Source organism: Pipistrellus kuhlii, unplaced genomic scaffold, assembly GCF_014108245.1.
Source record: "Pipistrellus kuhlii isolate mPipKuh1 unplaced genomic scaffold, mPipKuh1.p scaffold_m20_p_5, whole genome shotgun sequence".
Taxonomy (NCBI): domain Eukaryota; kingdom Metazoa; phylum Chordata; class Mammalia; order Chiroptera; family Vespertilionidae; genus Pipistrellus; species Pipistrellus kuhlii.
Genome location: NW_023425551.1, coordinates 10,514,100 through 10,536,341, shown reverse-complemented (window position 1 = coordinate 10,536,341; position 22,242 = coordinate 10,514,100). Strand labels below are relative to the sequence as shown.

The following is a 22,242-nucleotide window of genomic DNA, read 5'->3' as shown; positions in this document are numbered from 1 at the left end:
CTCACTGTGACATGACAGCCTTGGCTCCCTGCTCTCCCATTTTGTGTACTCAGCAACCCAGCCACATGAATTCCACACTCCGTGGTTTGCTTTTATAGTTTCTAATATTGGAGATGTCTTTTCAATTCTTCTTTGATGGAAAATTTTATATCCAGTTTCAGAATACAACAGAAGTGCTTCTGTGAGGTCTTTTCTCACCCCAACAGGCAGCATTTGTCAATCCTTCTGCTATGGCCCCAGAGCCCTGGGCTTCTGTCTCGATCTTTGTTCTTAACCTGTCGATGCAGATGCACTCCAGCCAAGACTGAACTTCATGCAACCATCTTGGTCTTCCAGCTCCAAGCACAAATGAGACACTGAATGTTTATTGAATAGATCGGTTTGTCTTCTTAAAAGATGGGGAGAACACTATTTTATTTTGGTTTTGTTTTAGAATAGTTAACAGTATTTTTTACAAATATAGCTCATATTTATCATACATATATATTCTTGTAAACGAGAGGTAACAGCATCTTTTAGAAACTGGTTTCCTGAGTGGTAGGCACCTGAAATACTGTATAAAAGGGTCTTGTGTGGTGTCCTGGTCTCCCTGCTGCTAGTTGGGTTCTGTTTTGTGGGACTAGGAATGGTGCTGGCAGGACAGCTCAGTGGCTGGGAGCGGTTTCGGCCTCCTGAGTGTCTCTACTTTCCTCCTCTGCTTGTGCTCCTGTCTGATCAGGCTGGAGACCACAACAAAAAGATACATAGTTTTTCTTTTCTTTTTTTTAAATCTTTCTTATTTTTCCTCTGCAAGGTATTGTTACTGTGTTTTCTGAATTGATTTTTGCTGCAATAGACCCTCTTGTTTCAGTCACAGCAAGAAAGCCTCAAAGAGAAAGCCCCTCTGCAAAGAAGTAGAAAACAAAAGGTGGGGGAGGGGGTAGAGGGGTTTTATTGTTGTTTTTAAAAAGGACTAAAGATGAACATTGAAAAATGAGGAGACGATGTCCACCCTTTTCACATGGCAAAGCCCTCCAGTATTTCCGCCTCTGGTTTTTGTTTTAAATTCCTGTTTCTCTTCTGGATACTTCTCTCCATCCTCATGCTCTTTGTGTTTTGTTGTGTTTTTTGTTTTTGTTTAACTTTGTGTCACCACCTCAGTTTGCCCTCATGTCCCTTACACACAAGCATATTCCTTCAGCAGAGCCAAGAGGTGGTAGATGACCTGCCTGCTCCCCCACCGTCCCAGAGTCTCTGCCTTACCAAGTGGCTCGTTTTGGAGACATTGGTATAGAGGACAGGGAAGCCGAACACCCTTTCTGTTTCAGTGCAATGCCAGATGTTTTCTTTCTTATTCATGAAGATGGGGAAATGGTGGTCTTTGCCCTGCTTCGTGGAGTTCGACCTTGTGGTAATGGTGCTCACTGTGCCGAATGTAGCTATTCTGCCATGCCACAGACACTCCTGAGGCTCCAGCTTATCGTTCACAGTGGATGCCAACGGCCTGTTCCTACTGGGGAGGTTCGCCCGGAAATAGCGGGCCCTGTGTACAGCTGATGCTTTCTTGGCATCAGTAATTACTCTGTTTTGTTGACAGAGTGTTAGCTTTTGTCTTACTCCAGTCAAAACCTTTCTGAGAGTCTCAGAATTCAAATTACTTTTACATCTACTTTTCCATCAGAAAGTTGAAGGTACTGTTAGAAAAACTGCTAAAAAAAAAAAAAAGTTCACAGAAACCAAAAATATTAGCAACTCAAACAATGTATAAAAAATTACACATCCTGACCAAGTGGGGTTAATTTTAATTATGCAAGGTTGGTTCAACATTTGAAAAAAAATTGAATGTAATCTATCACATCAACAAGCTAAGGAAGAAACACAGAAAAACTATGAAAGCTATGTCAGTAGATATAGAATATTATTTGACAAAATCCAACATCCATTCATGATAAAATCGTTTAGCAAACTAGGAATAGAGAGGATCTTTCTCAACTTGACAAAGAACATCTATAATAAAATCTACAACTAACATCATAGTTAATCAAGAGAAATAGCTTCTCTACTAAGACAAAGAACAAGGCAAGAGTATCTCTTCTAATCCCATTTAATCATCATTGTACTGGAAGAACAGGTTAACACAAGAAAATAAAAGTTATATCAATTGTGAAGGAAGAAATAAAACTGTCTTTGTTCACAAATGATGTGATTGTCTATGTAAAAAAATCTTAAGGAATCAAGAAACGCCTAGAACTAATCAGTGTTTATAGCAAGGTTGTAAGATACAAGGTTAATATGCAAAAGCCAATTGCTTTGCTGTATGCCAGCAATGAAAAATTGGAATGAACAAAATTAAAATTATAATACAATTTACATTAACACCAAGAGAAGGAAATATTTATATATAAACCTAACAAAATATGTATACATCTACATGAAGAAAACTATAAAACTCTGGTGAAAAAATAAAAGAATTGAATAATTGAGAAATATTCCATGTTCTTGGGTAGGTAGACTCAAAATTGTTTATTTTATTTTATTGTTTAAAGTATTACATATAGTAGTATATATATCTCCTTTTTTTTCAATTGTTAAGATGTCATTTCTTCCCAAATTGATTTGTAGATTCAATACAATCACAATAAAAATCCCAGTGAATATTAGAAAACTGATATTGTGAATATCAACAAACATATCAACAAACTGAGTTTAAGTTTTTATGAAAAAATAAAAGACTCAAACAGCCAAGACAATATTAAAGAAGAAAAATAAAGTCAGAAAACTGATACTGCTAGACTTCAAGACTTCAAAGCTATGCCAATCAACACAATCAAAACAGTGTTATATTGTATTGTAAAAGAATCTCTTATATAAAAGGCCCATGGCCATCATGCCATAACACCGTCATGACCAAATAAGCAGTGGCTCTCACAGTGGGCGCAAGCTACTAGTGATGGTGGGCAGGGAAGCAATTGTGGGTGCTGGCCCTCTAGTAGACAAATAAATAGACCAATGGGTCAGAACAAATAGCTCAGAAATAGATCCATAAAATATAGTCAATTTATTTTTGACAGAAGAGCAAAAGCAATTGAATGGAGAAAGAATAGTCTTATCAACAAGTGGTACTAAATCAAGTGGACATCAACAAGCAAAAATAATAATGATAATAAAAGAATCTGGACTCAGACCCTGCATTTTCCTCAAAAAATTAACTCAACGTGCGTCATAGACATAATTTAATCCTAAAGCTATTAAACTTCCAGAAGATAGCATAACAGAAAATCTAGGTGGCCTTGGGTTTGGCAATGACTTTTTGGATACAACACCAAAGGCACAATCTCACATGATTGCAGTAAATGTTGGCTTGAGCTGTAGTCATCAAAGCAACCAACTTCTAGATGTCCAGGTTGGCTCACCTAGATGGCTGGCAGTTGATGCTAGCTCTTAGCTGGAAGTTCGGCTTGGGCTGTTGACTGGTCTTCCTATCTGTATCCTTTGCTGCATGATGGTGTCTGTTAAAGTACTTATACTCCACCAGCTTCCTAGGAACTAGTGTTCCCAGAGGAACAGGTAGGAGCTGAATGGCCTTCCCTGCCTTTTTAACCTAGGAAGTCACACAGCATCACTTGCCCTACAGTCTGTTGTCTAGTGACTCACAAAACCGAATGGACAGACTGCCCAGCCCATACCTCCTTATTCTCTCTTCCGTCCTTCTAAAATGTGTCTTCTTGCCGAAACTGGTTTGGCTCAATGGATAGAGCGTTGGCTTGGGGACTGAAAGGTCCCGGGTTCGATTCCGGTCAAGGACATGTACCTTGGTTGCAGGCATATCCCCAGTAGGGGGTGTGCAAGAGGCAGCTGATTGATGACTCTCTCTCATCGATGTTTCTAACTATCTCTCTCCCTTCCTCTCTGTACAAAATCAATAAAATATATTTTAAAAAAATAATAATAAAATAAAATGTGTCTTCTTTTGCACTCCATCTCTGTTGGTCTAATTCCTTTCTATATTTCAAGGTCTGCCTCAGTACCACTGGCCAAAGACTTTCTGATCCCAATCAGTCAGCTATCAGAGCCAGTAGCTTTGTGGTTGAGTTGAGAGAGACATCAGTCTAAATCCCAGGTCTCCTATTTAACAGCTACACAACCTGGAAGAGTTATTAATTCCTTTATGTGAAAATCAAGAATAATGTCAGGATCTGCCTACCTTACAGGGTTGTTGTAAATGTTGCATGACAAAACAATAGAGAACATTTTATTTAATGCAGAGGAAATAGACAATGTTAGCTATTATTGTTACCTACCTTCTTTCCCGAAAGCCCATAGCATTTTATTTATACCTTTTTTGTGTCTATCACAATTTGTCCTTCGTGATAATAATTCATGGGCTTATTTTTTATGAGCAACCAGTTCTAGTATAATATATATCTATATTTTGAATATCAGCTCAGAGCCTCTTTGATTTTTTAGGCCTCAATAAGCAAAACACATCAAGAAACTTACAATTTTATCTCTATTATTCCTTGTAACATTTTCTTTTCATGATTCTTCTTGCAGAAATTAGAAAAGAAAAATCTGAGAAGACTTCTTCAGTTCTGAAAGATAAAGGTAATAGATTCAATGTAACATAACACTAGAAATTTATTAGCAAAAATATTTGAATGGGCCCATAATACATTAGACATCATCTTTGCAGATGTGGGAGACAAAATTATATAGGTCACCCCAATATATTTAAAATTTTGTATTTATTTAGCTGTCCCTCAAATACTTTCCTATAGTTCACCATGACCTAAAAAGTGTTATGAAAAATTAAGGAAAAAGGAGAGAGATGGGATTTTTCTTAAAGAATAAAAAGGTTTTTTAAAAAAATTAGAAGGGAAGTAAAGAATTCAGAAAGGACTTAGCTTTATGTGCTCTGGTTCTCTCCTTTCTGTCCACTCATAAAATATATATGTGGTGCACAATCCTTCCACGCACTTGCTAACCATTGGAGAAATAAAGCTAGAAATAGGGAGAAAATTTGGAGAATTGGAGTTGTAAGTTCTGCTATTTCAAAGTTTCTCTTTGTTGTGTTCTGTCTGCTTCAGTCTTGTCAGGCTCCGTATTGCTACAAAAAGGCATGATGTTCTCATTTAAATTTTGAGGTTTCCTCTTCTGAATGGACTGACTTTCCTCTCTGTCCGTCTAAGAATAATGTCTATATAAACCATCAATTTTTATCAATGTTCACTGAAACCTCTCCCCTGAATTCATACACTTATGTAAAATCTTATTTATCTAATTAGTTAATTGAAATGCCACTTACTTAAGCATCAAGACCTATGTTAGTCATCTTATTTTTATGTGAACTAATCAGTACCACATTCAATAATTATTTTTTGTAAATCTAGTACACAGAAGTCAGAACATATACTCCCTAGATACTGGGATTACCGTATTTTCCGGCGTATAAGACGACCCCCAAATTTTACAGTTAAAACATAGATTTAGGCCTATATTCGCTGTATAAGACTACCCCCCAACTTCAAAGAAAATACTTTGCCGTCAAGATCTGCAGGTAATTTTTGTGCAATTTTGGTCTTTTGCCCCCGATTTTCGGTTGACTTTTTTTTCGTTTCAAAGGTCATCTTATACACCGGAAAATACTGTATAAGAAAAACAGTCTGTGTCCTTTTGATATTTATAGTATTAATGACATAATTTATTAAAATTATAAGAATCATAGAGTAAATATGCAATGTTCTGTAAAAGAGTGTAATAAAGATTCTAATTAAGTCTGGGGACTCGGAAAAGGCTTTCCTAAAGGAGTTATATTAAAGTCAAGTGAGGAGGATGAGAGTTAGCCAGGCAAAAAAAAAAAGGGGAGGGGGGAATCGTTTGGGAGAAGTACGGAGCCGGGCCTCTGCTCTTTGCCAGGCGCGGGAAAATCTGCTTTACACATTTTGTTTCAGCAAGTTGTGCTGCATATCTCAAATGTTATAAATGTGAAAGCTGAGCCATAGATCAAGTAAGTTACTCAGGTACACTGTGAAGTGAGAGCAAAGGCAAGAATGAAAGTCAAGTGTATTGGATTTTTAAAGTCCATCTTTTAATTTTTACACAAATACTGCTTGCTCCTTAAAAGGAGCAAGTGTTCTTATACTTTTTTATTCTTCAAAGAACCTTTGCTTTGAATGTAGAGCTCATTACATAACTTTGAAAATCTATTTGATATAGACACATTTGATATAGTCACATTGACTATGCAGTATAAAAAAATAGCCTTAGAACTTTTGCTATTGGGGTGAGCCCTCTTAATCATCACAGAGGAGTTTATTTTTCTTTAGTGGTTATTTGTACTTTGTAAGGGACTCTTCCTCCTTCTCTCTCATTTTATCTGACAATTAATAAGAACATTGTCCTTGATTGTGTGTGAGAACTAAAGGTTCATTGAAACATACTACCAGAAAAAAATATATATATATATATATTTTTTCAAATATAAACCTCCCTTCTTTCCACTATAGTATAATTGCTATTCAATATAAAAGCATCTAAAAAAAAAACTTGGGGCATAAATTTAAAAACTAACTTTCAGGCAACTATGATTTTCAAAAATCTAAATTGCTACTTAAAGACTCCACTTGTGCCGAAACCTAAACTAGTTGGAAATGGCAGTTGTAAAACTCTATCCTGGTAAACATTATTTGAGGAATTTAAATCCACACTGACCACTTTATTACTAAGTAGGCTTCTGTAATTTCTATAATTATTGTATTGAACATAGGTAATTGTAGGTAATTTCTTAGTGAACACTATTTTCCCCCTCAGTGTTAAATCCTCTACTATTTGCAAGTTCTCTCCACAGTCAAGAGAAATCATGTATATAAAGTTTTACTGAATATGATTATTGATTTAAAGCTATTTAAAATATACCTGTTTTATTCAAACTGCATTAATGCCCTCAAATATTTAAGGTAGATGTTATTTTAGAATACATTTATTTCCTGTTTCTTATATTTTCTGAATATTATTTATTATTACAATTTTTATTGTAGGATTACCTATCAGATTTCAGGAACTTTAAAAACCTCTGCAGTGTTCTTGTTTCTGAAGCAGTCTTAGAAGTCTGCTGCTGAGCTGTAGCAGAATCAGAATGCAGCAATTCCGTTCACTAAAAAGCCACTTACTGCATTGGAGTCATCATATATTGGGAGTTATTTATATTCTGCAGCTAAGTGGTTGCCTAAGTTTGCCAGGCTCTCAGAGATTCCACATTGTGCAACATTAGAACCCGCATTGAAGCAATGGTCCAATTCTAAAACCAGGATTATTACACAAAAATCATTTGGGACCAGGGATGTGATAACCATGAGTAAATTAGGCATTTAAAGAAACATCATTAGGTTTGTGTCTTTATTTAAAGTGATGCAGAGAAGGTCTAGGGATGATTGTTTGAGAGAGAGAGGAGAAAAAAAAAACAAGAGAAAGATGTCTTGTTGGCTTTTGCTGCTGGTTCAGCTACTGACTTTACTGGTTGGGGGACTCGGATAAGTTCTTGCAATACATTTACAAGGACAGAGTCCTGTTTAGGTGGCTGTGACCATTCAGAAACCAGACAATCCTGCTAGTCACCCCTGATATTGGTTATGTTCCTTCTGAGATCTACCCCTATATTATATCACCACTTGCTTCTTGCAGCTGGTCTGATTTATCAGAGGATCCAAGAAGCATCGATGGTCCCAGGAACTGCAACACAAACCCAGAAAAGGCATCAAAGAGATGAATCAAATTCCTCCTTTATTAATAATACAATAGTAGCAACACTTAGGTTCCTCTGGCATTGGATTACTATGATAGACACTGGAACTATTGTCCAGTCTTGTGACACAGGCCTGTGTATGTTTGGATCTAATACCAGTGGATGCTCAGCAATGCTTATCTTTGTAACATTCTGATGTTCAAGACCATGCACCTGATGATCCCCCAACTTTTATTTGTCAGCAATGTTCCTTTCCCTGGCCACTCCCACTAATCAATCAAAAAGAATGGGCAAAGCTGTCTGAGGACTTTGACACTGATCCCCAACAATCTATATTTCACTCTAGTTCATTACCCTCTGACTCTCTGGGGGCAGTATAGGGAATTGAAAAATCTGAAACCATCTTTTTATTCCTTTGTGAACATTTCTCCATCACAACCTCCTTGCCCAGATTATTTGAGAGTTGCACTTTATATCACAGCACATTTAAATATGTTCCAGTGTGGCTCAGTGGATTGAGTGTCCCCCCATGAACCAAAAGGTCCCAGGTTCGACTCCCCATCAGGCCACATACCTGGGTTTCAGGCTAGATCCCTAGTTGGGGGCATGCAGGAGGCAGCCAATCCATGTGTCTCTCTCATCAATGTTTCTACCGTGTTTCCCAGAAAATAAGACCTAGTGCATGGAAAGATAAGACATCCCCTGAAAATAAGACCTAGCGCAACTTTGGGAGGAAAAATTAATATAAGACACTGTCTTATTTTCGGGGAAACAGGGTATCTCCCTTCCCCTCACTTGGTTGGCTAATTAGAGACTGCTCAGATCTGCCTGTGGACATGCTAAATCAGGTCAAAATGCCTTGAAGTCAAAAAGGAGACTGAGAGAGTCAGTTCAGGAGATGGCCCAGCCTGGAAGCAGATGCCATCTTCCTACTAGCAAACCTGGAAATAAAAGTCACTTCTATTTTCTGAAACTTTTGCCAAGTTTAAGGCGATGGGTTTATGACCTTCAAATACCCTGTAAAAGTACAGCTGTTATTTTACCCCTTCTTTCTTTCTCCAGAAAATCAAATCTTCATAAGTCTTGCATTTCATAATGATGTTCATCTCACAATAACATACAAGTCTTGAATTTTATAACTGTGTTCATCTCACAACACAACACTCACTCATTTATATAAACACTAAAGGCCCGGTGCATGGTTTTGTGCACTGGTGGGGTCCCTTGTCCCTCACAATCTAGGACCCCCCAAGGAATGTTGGACTGCCACTTTCAGCCCGATTCCCACAGGCCAGGCTGAGGGACCCCAGTGGTGCACTAATCTATGCACTGGGCCTCTAGTATGCATATAAGATTTTTGGTTAATCTCTTCCTTCCCTTCCCCTCCCCACTTCCCTCTGAGAGTCATCAGTCTGTTCCATGTTTCCATGCCTGCGCATTGAGTGTTTGCCTGCTAGTGGTCAGTGCACATCCTAGCTAACAATCAAATGGTAGAATGGTCACCTAGGCTTTTATATACATAGATGCTTAATATTGAATCCTGAACTTTCAGAGATTGCCCTCCCCCACCCCACTGGGAATCTGTCCCAACCACCACTTCTCATTTCACAATACATTATTAATTCTTTTGGTTTAGCTGGGAAATTTAAAAGCAGTAAATGACCCCCAGTGACTTGGACAAAAAATATTAATAAAGCTTCTTTTTGTGTTTAACCAATCCATAGCTCTTGATTTCATCTTTGTATGCTAGACTATAAGGAGAAACAGCCTTATTTATACTTTGCACAATAAATAGCAACATAAACATTTTTTCCATCAAAGCCATTTTAAAAAATTGTACAAACATGAATACTTAAAGCTGTAGCTTATCTACCAAGAAAATCTTGCTTTGAGGGACACAGCCCTTTCAATAGAACCCTTAAATTCATTCTTGACACCATCCAAGATCACCTGGACTCAATTAATTCAAAGTGACTGAGTGGCACATCCGTACAGGTACTACCCCCTATTCCAGAATTCCCACCCAAAATCGTAAGATTAGAATGGAAAAAAGGGCTGAAGGTATATATTTTTTCTTCCTTTCTTTCCCACTGTATTAGAAACTACTTTTGTCAATAAAATGGATACTGAGAGGCCAAAAAAATAGGCTTATGTTTTTTCTATAGGTTGTTGAGGATGGATAATGTTCTTTAAGATATTGCCCACATATATGTCTGGAACCCACTGTATGATCCGAATTACTTTGTTTTTGAACATGGTAGAATAAATAAAATTATATTTTATTTACTTTAATCAAGGACCAGGTTTTTAAGATGTTGGAAGTTTATAGAATAATCTCTCATATTTTATTTTAGTCTTATTCTTGAAATTTATTTGACTTGAATCTGATGACTAAAACATCACATTTACATGATATATGCAGCTTTTCATTTGATTGTTTGTTTATTTTAACAAAAACACAAACAAACATAGCCTGATAAAAATATACTATTAGAGTGCTAATTATAACAGAGGAGAATTTGGATGCTGAAGCTATGTGTTTTTAAAAATTATAAATGAAATAATTTCTAATCCATCCAAATGCTTACTCTCTTAATGAACAAATAGATTATAACTCATTCAAAATTTTATACTTACTTTAAACAAAAATAATCAAGGAGTGACTTGTTGTACTCTATACTGTTGTATCTTTGTGTCTGTATGATTAAAATAATTTTTTAAGAAAACATTATGTTATTGCCATACAGTTCAATTTAATGATAGCTCACTGAATTCATCATCTATGTGTTCTCAATTATTTTTTTTATCTTGGCTGAAAATAAATGCTCAATGTTTCTTTCCAGAGCCTATTAAGGGGAAAGAAGTGAAGTTGGCAGCTTCCCTAAAGGAAAAAGGTAAAATTGTATAATGAAATATGAAAACACATTGACCTGCCCATTGAATATTCAGTTACTTACAACACAGTAATATATCATTTATTTTTAATGCTCTCAAACTATAGCTTTCATATGCCTGTGTATGTTTTGGAGTGAAGAACAAAAGACTTATTTCCTATCATAAAATTCTAAACTGTACTATGAAATAACAAAGGGAAGAGTAACTATGTCAGAAATATTGAAAAGCTTTTAAAAATGCATATGCTCTTCTGATTTTATGTCTCTGGTTGAATATCAACCTTTTATAATCCCAAGATGACTCTTATTAGAAATAGCCATGGAAACCAAGGGTTTAATATAAAAAGTAATATTTAAAATTTCTCAGTGATATCTTGCCATTCTTTAAATTCAAATAGAGTAAAATCATACATTTTATGGCTCGAAAAAACTTAGAGATAAACTGTATTCCAATATTCTCATCTTATAAATACATAAAATGAATAGTAAAGAAGCTTTTAAAGTTATTGTAATTTCCAGCAGAGGCAACATTAGAATTCTGATCTTCTAAATCAAGCACTGCTCTCTTGAATCTTATTGCATCCCTTGTCTCCCCATTATAATAGTCTCTGAGTAATGTGGATCTGATATGCCATCCATCAAGTTATGTCCCCTAAAACTTAAGTAAATATGCTAAGTCCAATGTCATACAATTGGTTTCAGATTAATCCCAGTGCATTCTATGGGCACATACTCAGAACTGCCTAATCGTCCTTGTTGTCAGAGTGAACATATTTGTGAACCGATGAAACCATAAAATGCACCATATTGAATGTCAAAAATAGAACCTGTTTCTACATTTACTCTAAAAAGAAGTCTGTGTGAATTCCTGTTGCTTCACAAGCCTGGCTGGGAGCTTCCTGGACCAGAAATGAAATTGGCCCTCTGTAACTGGAGGGCCTGAGAAACTGAAGAAAGGCAGACCACTCCAGATCAGTAGGTGGCAGGTTTAGTAAATAAGAGAACTCACTTAAAAGGCTTGTCTTGGCTGACCACAGAACAAGTAGATTTCCCCACCAGCCTGCCAGAATATTAAAAGTCTATATAGAGGCCTGAACTAGGCTCAGTCATGTACACAAGAAGCCTTAACAGGGTTTAGTCACATGCACAGCAGACCTTCGCAAGCTTTAATCATAAACCCAGTTCAGAATGTCTCATCAGTGCATTGTTATTCTAAGGCTGTGTCCTTGGACGCTCCTAGCTGGGGGAAGGCAAGTCAGGAGCACATTCCTAAGCATAGGAGAGAATGAGGAGTTTCCGGTTGTCCTGGGGAAGCTCCAGGGTCAAACCAGTGGTAACATCTTGATGACTTTTCCCTACACTAACACACAGGGACTTAGTGATAAAAATTGCAACTTATTGGCATTGTTTTATTAGACTTCTTGTAAACCTGCATAAACATGTTGGAGTTTCAAGAGATATGAGGGAAATGAGAAAGCTGACAGGGAATCAGCCAGAGAAATGAAGGATGTATGGAGAGTCCCCATTAGTTCATGTAGCAATGTGTGAAAGCCATACCCTGAAGTCTTATTTTCCTAACTTTGCAGTTAATTTTGAGTTACACAAAAGTGCCACTTAATGATGTACAACATGAAATTTTTTTCTCAGCCCACATATGTGCTTGAATTTTTAAGAAGCAACATGCACTCCAAACATACTAAGACATTTTTATTTTTTATTTTTGTTGATAGTATTACAGATGTCTCCCATTTACATCTAATATTTTATTTTCAGTTACTTACAACACAGTAATATATTATTTATTTTTAATGCACTCAAACATTAATTTTTTGTCATATTTAAAACTTTACTTTTACATATACCAATGATAATCAGTTTTTTGTTGCTATGGGCAATTTTATGTTATCCTGTTATGTGAATTAGGATGTTTTGCCTTACAAAGGGATTATTACATGTTGTGTTAAATCTCCAATAGGTAGAGAAATGTTGCTATAGTATTCAAAGAATTAATTAATGGTGAAGACGATACATGAATTTATTTTGAAGAAACTTTAAATTACTTTAATAGGATCTAATTGTTGATTGGAATGGATGTTTACACAGCAATCTAAATTGAAATCATTTGATACCATTAACTAATTTAATCAGACTATGAAGTTATTATCCCTTTGCCATTCTAAGACAGAAGTATAAAATATAAGGAACAGCCCATTCTCCCAGATCTTACCCCCATGTCTTCATCCCCCCATTGCCTGTGTCCATGGGCTATGCATATCCTATACAATAAAAACCTAATATGCTAAAAAAAAAAATATATATATATATATATATATATATATATATATATATATATATGTAAATAAGAGAACTCACTTAAAAGGCTTGTCTTGGCCTTATATATATATATATATATATATATATATATATATATATATATATGGAACAGATATGAATATGATAAACATCCACATTTTTCATTAGGAAGTTTAGTTTAAAAAATTCCCCAGCAGAAATGCACCCAGGCATATGTCCTGATTGGGAATCCAACTGTGGCTTCCTGGTTCATAGGTCGATGTTCAACCACTGAGCTACACCAGTTGGGCAAAGATAAATAAAATTAAATTAAAAAAGAAAGTAGTGATACTTGCCAAGTGCTATGAGAGGGGTAAATGGAGAGCTGTTCAATTGATAGAAAGTTTCTATTATTCAATATAAAGTTCTAGAATTTGTTGTACATTATTGTGCTTAAAGATACAAATAATGTACATCTAAACATTTTTATGAGAGTGGATCTCATGTATTTTTTCACCACATTAAAAAATGATCTGGTTAATTAAACAGTCTTTTAAATAAAAATAAAAATAAACCTTAAATTTTTACATTTTTGTATGAAATTGTGGGTTCAAATATCTATAGTGCATTGAATAAAAGTAGACAAATATTCAAATTTATGTTTTTAAATCTGGTTATACACTAACGTCTCATATTGAGTTAAAATAAGAAATTTTAGTCAGGTCCCATAACCAAAAAAACCTCATTCAGTAATTATGTGGTAGGGAAAGAAATGGCTTTTCAATGTCTCATTCTGCAGGGAAAATAGAACTATGTATTCATGCTTTGATGCCTCATCTTTTCTCTGAATCCTTAGAATGAAAGATAAAATATAGATGGATATGTTAAAATGACATAGGTAGTGCAAACAAAGGGAACATATACAGTATATGTGTGTATATATTAAAAACAGAAAAGAAACACAAAGCAATTAGCCAGAATGAAGCTGCATGGATGCTGGGCTGTACGTGTTTAAGCAGCAGAGCTTGTAAGGAGTTTAGTTAAGACAATAATGCACATTCCAATAAGCAGAGATTTTAAGCAAGTCTCAATGCAATTAATCACGCACTGAAGTGGAGCTCCCATTCAAGAAAAGATACTAAACAAGTTACTGCCAGCAATTCTCAGGGCTACAGTGACCTGGGAAACTGCATACACAAGGAGAATTGGAGGAAACAGGCTCAACTGCTCATCTGGGCCCTGAGAAAAGTCCCTGCTGGGTGGGTGACTGTTCAGGAATATCCCCACTTACACTGAGGAGACAACTTGAGTGACCAAAGTAAAAACTGGTCCAGAGGTCAAGAGGGAGGATGGGGTGAGGTAAAGGAACAGCACAATCATAATTCAGTGGAAAGAGAGAACAAAAAGAAAAAGCAACAACCAGGATAATACAACCCACAGGTAAAATATCACCCCAAATTCTAAATCGTATGAGAAAAATTAATGTCTGAACTTAACCAATGTTCCTATGCTGCTATACAGAGTGATCACAAATATTCTGGTGTCCAATGATTGACATGAGAGCAATCAAGGTTTTGGTTTCTAAAGCATTTCAGTTTTAATGTTACATAGTGTTTTGATTTTCTAAACTAATATTACAGAGATTTAGTTTGTCTTTCGTAACTGAGAATTCCTATAAGCAAATGCAGTTAATTTATATGTATTTATTTACCATTCTGAATATTTTACATTTTCCTAAAAACATTGAAAAACACATTTATCATCTTTGATGATGACATTCTCATCCTCTAAGAAATAGTCAGATTTGCCACATTGTTTTTAAATTCTAATACTTTATCTAGAATACTTGATTTAAGAATCAACATCGTTTTTTTTAAGTTTTGTATAACTTTTCTGGAGTTTTTTTTATGTATATGCCCAGTTTCTAGTTATTTGACATGATCTAATTCTGCTTTGAGGTATTTTAAGGAGGAAATATTATGACTGTCATGTTAACAATGGAGAAATTGATGCCCAAAGATGAAATGATTATCCAAGTATCTGTGCTTGATTACATACTTAGTATCAGATTTAAAAGTACCAAAAATAATCTTATTTTCCTTTTTTCTTTAGTACTATAATATATTAGCAAAACTTACCCTAACATCAAATGATTTTTTCATAATAATTTTATTATATTTGATAGGAATGAAGGAAAGTTACAGATAATTTGCCAATGAAAAAGATTAGCATTCAAAAGCATACAATGTTCGTACGTGCCTTTACAAATCCATGGTTACCTATTTCCTAAAAGAATTGTTAAAGTGAAAATTGTATCAGTAACAGCAGCCCTTTCCTTCTAAGCAGCAACTTACAGCCTAAAACTTTTTTGTGTGTCCTTCATGCCAAAATGCAAAGTTGACAGTATAAAAAGGGTTTCTGTGTTGGTAAGAAGAGTAGTTCAGCCTGCCAGAATTTTCTCTACAGTTATTCGCTTTACAAAATTAATGTACCCATGCACTAAGGATTTTTATTTCTGTTCTCCAAAAAAAAGGAAAATGATAATATATGCACAACTATATGTATTTGAAATATATGGACAGTGATAAGTACAAAGACCCAATTTCCCTTCCTTGGTATCCTTTCCAGATAAGCTCTCATTTAAAAAAGAGAGAGTTGAGTGGGAAAATGAGCTATTGGCACCTGGATGTCCACTTTCCTTATCACCCCAAGCTACCTTGTGGAACTGTTCTCATATGCTTCTCTTCTTACAGGGATTTTTTTTTTTAATGTTGTAAAAAGCATTTCTATTGTTTCTATTCACTTAAAAAATGTAAATGTATTACTTGTCATGTAAATTCTCCTATTATTTTTATATTTTTGAACCAGATATAGGGTTATCCTTACTTAAACCTATGACCCTTTATTAATTTAATAGATTATTTTCACTTCAAGTTAAAAAAAAAAATGAGTGTTGATGTGCAGGGCAAGGAGTAAGAATCTACTCCGTGTTAAAGAGTGCCTCTCCCTCATTAAGGACAAATACAAAGAAAGTGTGCTTACTAACCTTGGCAAATGATTTTTGCACAGCTTCCTGAACCCATTGAATGGGTTAAAGTCAACTGGCTCATTATCTGAAATATGCCCAACCAGCTATCTACCTTCTTCAAACAACATCACAGGAGCTTGTGCTGACTGACGATTCTTTGTGCAACCTACAATATGTTCAACCTCCTCCAATTATTTCTTACTTATTTCCATGGGTGCTCTTCATGTTGGATGCTCCAGGGAAGAAGAGAATAATGAGGCACAGGTAGCGATTCATAAAAGAAAGAGTAGATAAAGGCGAGTGACATTCTCAGAACCATGGTACCTTGTATTTAGCATATGCAAAAAAACAAAGGATCACGGAAATGAAACGATGGCAGAACAGGGCAGGGAAAGTGTATGTATGCATTTATTCTGTGCTCAAAGAGAGCATGCCCTCTGGCTCATTTGGTGTTTTTATTGTCCACTCAGCAGACTTTCCTTGGGAGTCTCACACTCCTACGGGAATCTTGCCAAGGAAGGACTGCAGAATCAGGACTTGGTCATAAAGACTGAGTCACAAACGAAGCTCTTGCATTACAGTCCAAAGGCATTTTAGAACCACAGCAATAGAAGCTTATACAGCATAATTATTTTTCCTTGTTGATCTAATGAGAATCAGAGATGAGAGACAGAGACAGAACCAGAACACACGTGTGGGGAGTGTTTGCTCACATGCATATGTGTTATGGAAAAAGCACTGAGCTCTAGCTTCTGCTTTATAATAACCAGCTACAAACCAGTTAATTCACCTAGCTACTCTGAATATTTGTATCTGAACTTATATTGATAGTCCCAACAATAACTATAAAAACCTGAAAATAATGTACAGCAATGTTGAATGTCTGGTGGGTAAGTTCTAATGCACTTTTCCACTTGTGTAAGGTTTTACTCTTAATGGAACAGGAATTTCACCTGACATTTTGGTCTAAACCACCTAAATGTGAAGCTTTTGAATTTGATTTTCCTGGCATTTGAAACCACAATTTAAATTGTTTTGCATCAATAACAAGTTTAAGTATTGGTAGAATATTCTGTGGGTATTTTAGTTACTAAGACTCCAAAGATAAACAAGACAAAAATCCTATTTTCCCTAATCTCTCAGGACTTGGAAAAAGAGCTAGGGAAGAGGAAAAGCTAAGTGGCCCCCCACATTGCTTTAGACCAAGCATACCGGATTTTTTATCCAATAAGTGGATATCTATTATTTATATACTAGTGGCCCAGTGCACAAATTTGTGCATGGATGGGCTCCCTCAGCCTGACCAGCAATTGGGGCCAATCAGGTCCATCAGCAGTGGGGGAGGAACCATGGAAGGTTGGCTAGCTGTGGGAGCATACTGACCCCCAGAGGTCAACTCCTGCATTGAGTGTCTGCTGCCTGGTGGGCAGTGCATCAGATAGCAACTGGTTGTAAAAGTCACTTAGGCTTTTATACATATAAATCAGTACATGAATGTTCATAAATTACTTATGAAATTATTTAATCTAATATTAGCCACAGATACACTAGATAGTCATCATTGTTCCCATGTCATAAGGTGGAAAATTAAAATTTAGACTTTCAAATCCCTCACATTAGAACATTTAGCTAATGAATAAAGGAAATACATTTTGGACTGAGGGATATTTTGTTGGGATGGTTTGTGTCTGTTTTTCTCCAACTGCAGTGCAAAAACAAACAACACACCTCCTTAATTTGGATAAGGTTACTTAATCACATAAAAATACCATCACCCTGCTCCTTTAGTATGCATGGAAGGATCCCTCAGTTTATACATAAAGATGATACTGATTTAGAAACCCAAGTAGGAAGAAGGGAAGCATAGGAATGCATAATGATTCAAAAACACATGAACATGGTTTTAGAAGGGAAGGAATATTAAATAGTCCACTCTTACTCAAGCACAAGCGTGCTGAAATTTGGGTCAGCCTGTTGTACTTGATAACAGAGTGTTGATGACATTGAACTATCGTTAATGAAGCACCCTCCTGAGGCTCATCAGCAATATACTTTTCAGATAAAGTCAACAGCTCAGAAAAGTCAGTGCTGCGTGCAAAAGGTCAGGGCACATTCCTGGGTTGTGGGCTCTATCCCCAAGATGGGGCATGCAGGAGGCAGCCAATCAATGATTCTCTCTCATCGGTGATGTTTCCATCTCTCTCTTCCTCTCTGAAACCAATAAAATATATTTTTAAAAAATAAAGAAAGTAATACAATAAAAACACAAGAGGTACATATGCCAGAGAGTATTGAAGTGCAATAATGGCACTAATGCCACTTTCTGCAGGGTGCACATTGAAAGGAGTAGGTGTGAATGGCTATGTAATTCTCTATTACATGAAATTCTGAAGTTAAACTAATTACAGTGTTTTATTTTTGTAACTCCAGAAAATGAGACTCTACTAGGCTAAAACCCAAATCCCTGAATCACAGTCTATACTCAGTAAATATCCCAACTATGAAATCAGTTTTTCTGCTATTTGATGGGAAGAAATTTTATAATGTACCAGAACCCTTCCATTAATCAAAACATTTTTTTTTTTTTGGTCAAAATAGAATTATAAGGCCCAGGCAAGCTATGAAATAAGAGGAAGGATTAGAAAACATAGAAATATAGTCATCTATCACATTGGTTGGCATGGTGTCATGAGCATTATCTGTATAGATTATAAAATTATGCACTTATCTATATTGATATTAAATTAAAATGCAGAATTTCTAGATAAAAAATTATTCTTAGAACAGAATTTCTAGATTTTAAAAATCACTTAGTACTTAAAAAGTACTTCATTTTATTAATTTTATATCATTATACTCAATGTAAGCCAATTTATTTTATAAAATTAATAATAACAAATATTAATAGAAACAATAGTAATTATACCAGTTTGAAATAATAAAATAAACCACCAGGTGGAGCTCCATGAATTTGAAAATAGAAAATTGATTAAATTAAGAAAAGTTATATTTTTTTCCTGCGTAGTTTTTATTAATTTTCTTAATTGAAATACATAGATAGCTTATGAAGAATAAGGAACAGGCTCATTAAAGACAAGATATCAAATTACTTGATTAGTATGAAACTTTTGGGAAATGGCTTTAAAATCAAAGTCCTTTTGTTTAAGTTACTTTATAATTTAGTAAAAATACACATTAATTCTATATTGATGGAACTATGTAAATGTAATTGAAATTGAGAACAGATGAAAAAAATCTATAAAATCTACTTATTAAACTGCTTAGTACTATTTTTATAGAATGCCTTTTTTTTCCCCTTATTTGTTTATTTGTATGTGTGTGTGTGTGTGTTATATTTTATCCCAGATCCTGAAACTAAAAAAGATGAAAAACCATCAAAAGCAGGTAAGGACACTATGTAAGCTTTACAAGATTAGGAATAAGGCTGGTTTTATAATTAGAGAAAGCTCTGAGAAACCTAAAACATTGAAAAAATACTGGTGTACCCTCGCGTACATTTTAAATGTAATCAGCAATAAGCTGCTATGTAGGTTAAATTAAAATATATGCTATGTTTTCTGCTGGTGGATTTTGGATAAGTTTATCAATGTGCTGGAACTGTTAGCATATGGTGTTCCTTATTTATCTACTGGGGATAATATAAATTCAGAGGCTCTAGCCAGATCATGGCAAATGCCTAAAACTTAGGATTGATCAAACCTTATAAAAATCCTTTATATTCAATTATTTTTACCACAAAAATAGTAGTTTCAAATTGTTTAACCTAAAAGATTCAGCCATTTATTTTCCATCAATTAAGTATGCAGGTTTTTGAAAAGGTAATTCTTTGCCTATTGATCATTCCTTTGAAAATTGGAATACTTTTTTTTTTTTAAAGATTTTCTAAAACAGGCTCTGTGAGGAAGTCAAGAGATTAGCTGGGTACTCTTAAGACAGGTGTTAAAGTCAGAAGAAAAAACATCATAATATAGGAAAATGCAGAAAAAGGAGACTAAAAATATTATGAAAATGTTCAATTAATTGAAATCTTTCTAGGGTTAACACTATTCCAAATGTTTTATATCTTTATAAAGATACTTATGTCTATATCTATACATGTAAGGGAAAGCTATGTCTCTATCTTTCTATATAGTAAAGTGATATTACATACATGTAGACATTGTTAATATCGGTCTTAAAATATTTGCATATACTCATTTCCACAAATTTTAACCTATATTTAAGTGACTCTTATTTCATCTTTCCATGTATATATTATTAAATATTTACCTGGATTATTACTATCACTTCTCTTCAATGTACTGCCAACATAGCAAAGGGAATTGTATTTCCTTATTTTGAGTGAATAAACAATCATTTTAAGTGACTTTACATCATTTGAAAGCATACATTTTATGAAAAATAAATGGAAAAATCAGCAATTTTAAACTGTAAAAATAATGCATGATAGAGATAAAATGACATATTGAGGCTTTACATCAAAGTTACAATTGAGCTTTAGATACATCTGCAGAAATGGGAAAACTACATAGAAAAGCTTGTTCCATTCTTGGCACACTTACTGGGCTCAGTAAAGGTTTGCTGGTCAGATAAGAGATGAGTTATGTTGCTCCTTACAGTAAGCATATCCTTGTGAATGCTTTATTTTACCTCTGGTATACAATGAAAAAAGTGACACGTGCTATAAATTTTTTACTATTAATTTACATTAAATATTTATGTATATTTTGAGATTATAATGATCTTTAGCTTCCTAGAGAAAAGTCAGCATTAATAAAACATTTTATTACAAGATATAATCAATCAACAATTTATTGAAAACATATATTATGCTAATATCACTGCTATATGTCTAGAATTGTGCTTAGTATTATAAAATTTGCAAAGAAGTTATAAGAGATGGTTTCCATTCAAGAGAGTATAATCAAGGACATAGACATGAACTACTAAAAGATGTCTGCAAGGTAATTCATTATATTAGAATTCTAGAAAGGAGCCATTCTTATGTTTGTGGCAATCAGTGAAAACTGCAAGGAGAAGAAGGATTTAAGGAGTATGTAAGAGCAACTCAATCAGGGAGATCATTATGAAGAGTGATGCTGTAGACTAGAAAGACATTCATTTGCCTCCCTTTGAAAGGAATGGGGCTTTCCGTACATTACTTAACATTTCTGAACTTCAGGTTTCTCATTTATTGTATGAAGATCATCATATTCATCAAGTAGGGTTGTTACAAGAAATAGAGTTGATACCTGCCATTTGGTTCAAGTCAGCTTCTTGGGAAAGATAAAGAAGCGGTGAAGGGAAGGGTGTCGCCTGGAAGATCAGGAAGTGCAGGGTATCAGCATCCCAATGCTGAACACTTGGGAGAAAAAGTGGAAAAGCCAGCAGTAACAATGGTGCAGAAAGGGCAAGAGACATGGTGACCGAGATAAAGCCATTATATTTGACAAAAATGTGTTTTTTGGTGACCGTTTGGGAGCATTTCCAGTAGAGTGGTGGAAGTAGAAACCAGTTTGTAGAAATTAACAAGAGCGTTTACTCATCATCAGCAGAAACTAACTTGTTCAGGAGTTTCTTGTTAAAGGAAGGCAACATATCCTATCCCAGCAAGTAAAACCAATGAGAGATGTTTGCTGCTTCCATGGCTGTGACAGGGCGATGTCCAGGGAGAGGAGGAGCAAGGAATCCAGAGGGAGATATTAATTAGGAGAGAGTGTTGGGATACACATTATAGATGGAGGGAATTAGCTTAATTATGATGAAGAAAAATTTCCCCGGAGCTTTGAAGGCATAATGAGAGGGTGGGTTAAATTAAAGAGGAGTGTATCATAGGAGATTCCTGCTGAGTGGTCTTTTCTTCTAAATTCTTTTCTGCATGTAAATCCACACTGTTAAAAATAAAACAACTAAAGGTGACTATGTTTTTAAATACTGGAGCAACATTACGATAATTATTCATTTTTGACAGAATATTAGCCACTAAATTCCTGTGTGTGTGTGTGTGTGTGTGTGTGTGTGTGTGTGTGTTTACACCCCCAACCCCCAAAGAAAATGATAAGTAGGATATGCATTTCATTATGTAATTGGAGAATAGCTAAGTGTTCTTTTTGGGAAGCAAATGACTTTAATTATAAGCAGTACTATAATTTAAAACAAAAATAGGCACAGTAAGTAATAAGCAATAATTTGTTTTTTATTTATAAAAAATTAATAATTATTAACTTTTCAGAGTTCTATACTTGCCTTTCTAACTGCCTAGTCAACATCTTCACAAGGTTAAATGC

General features: G+C 35.0%; 1 protein-coding gene across 1 annotated transcript in view; it reads left to right on the top strand.

Annotated features, from left to right (window-relative positions):
• The window catches only part of LOC118705472 (triadin-like), an 81,769-nt gene that overhangs the window by 22,065 nt on the left and 37,462 nt on the right, over positions 1-22,242 (top strand). The window contains exons 7-9 of the mRNA XM_036414272.1: positions 4,534-4,584; positions 10,564-10,614; positions 19,301-19,339. Coding sequence (XP_036270165.1) covers positions 4,534-4,584; positions 10,564-10,614; positions 19,301-19,339 — 141 coding nt within the window. The remainder of the gene's footprint in view (positions 1-4,533; positions 4,585-10,563; positions 10,615-19,300; positions 19,340-22,242) is intronic.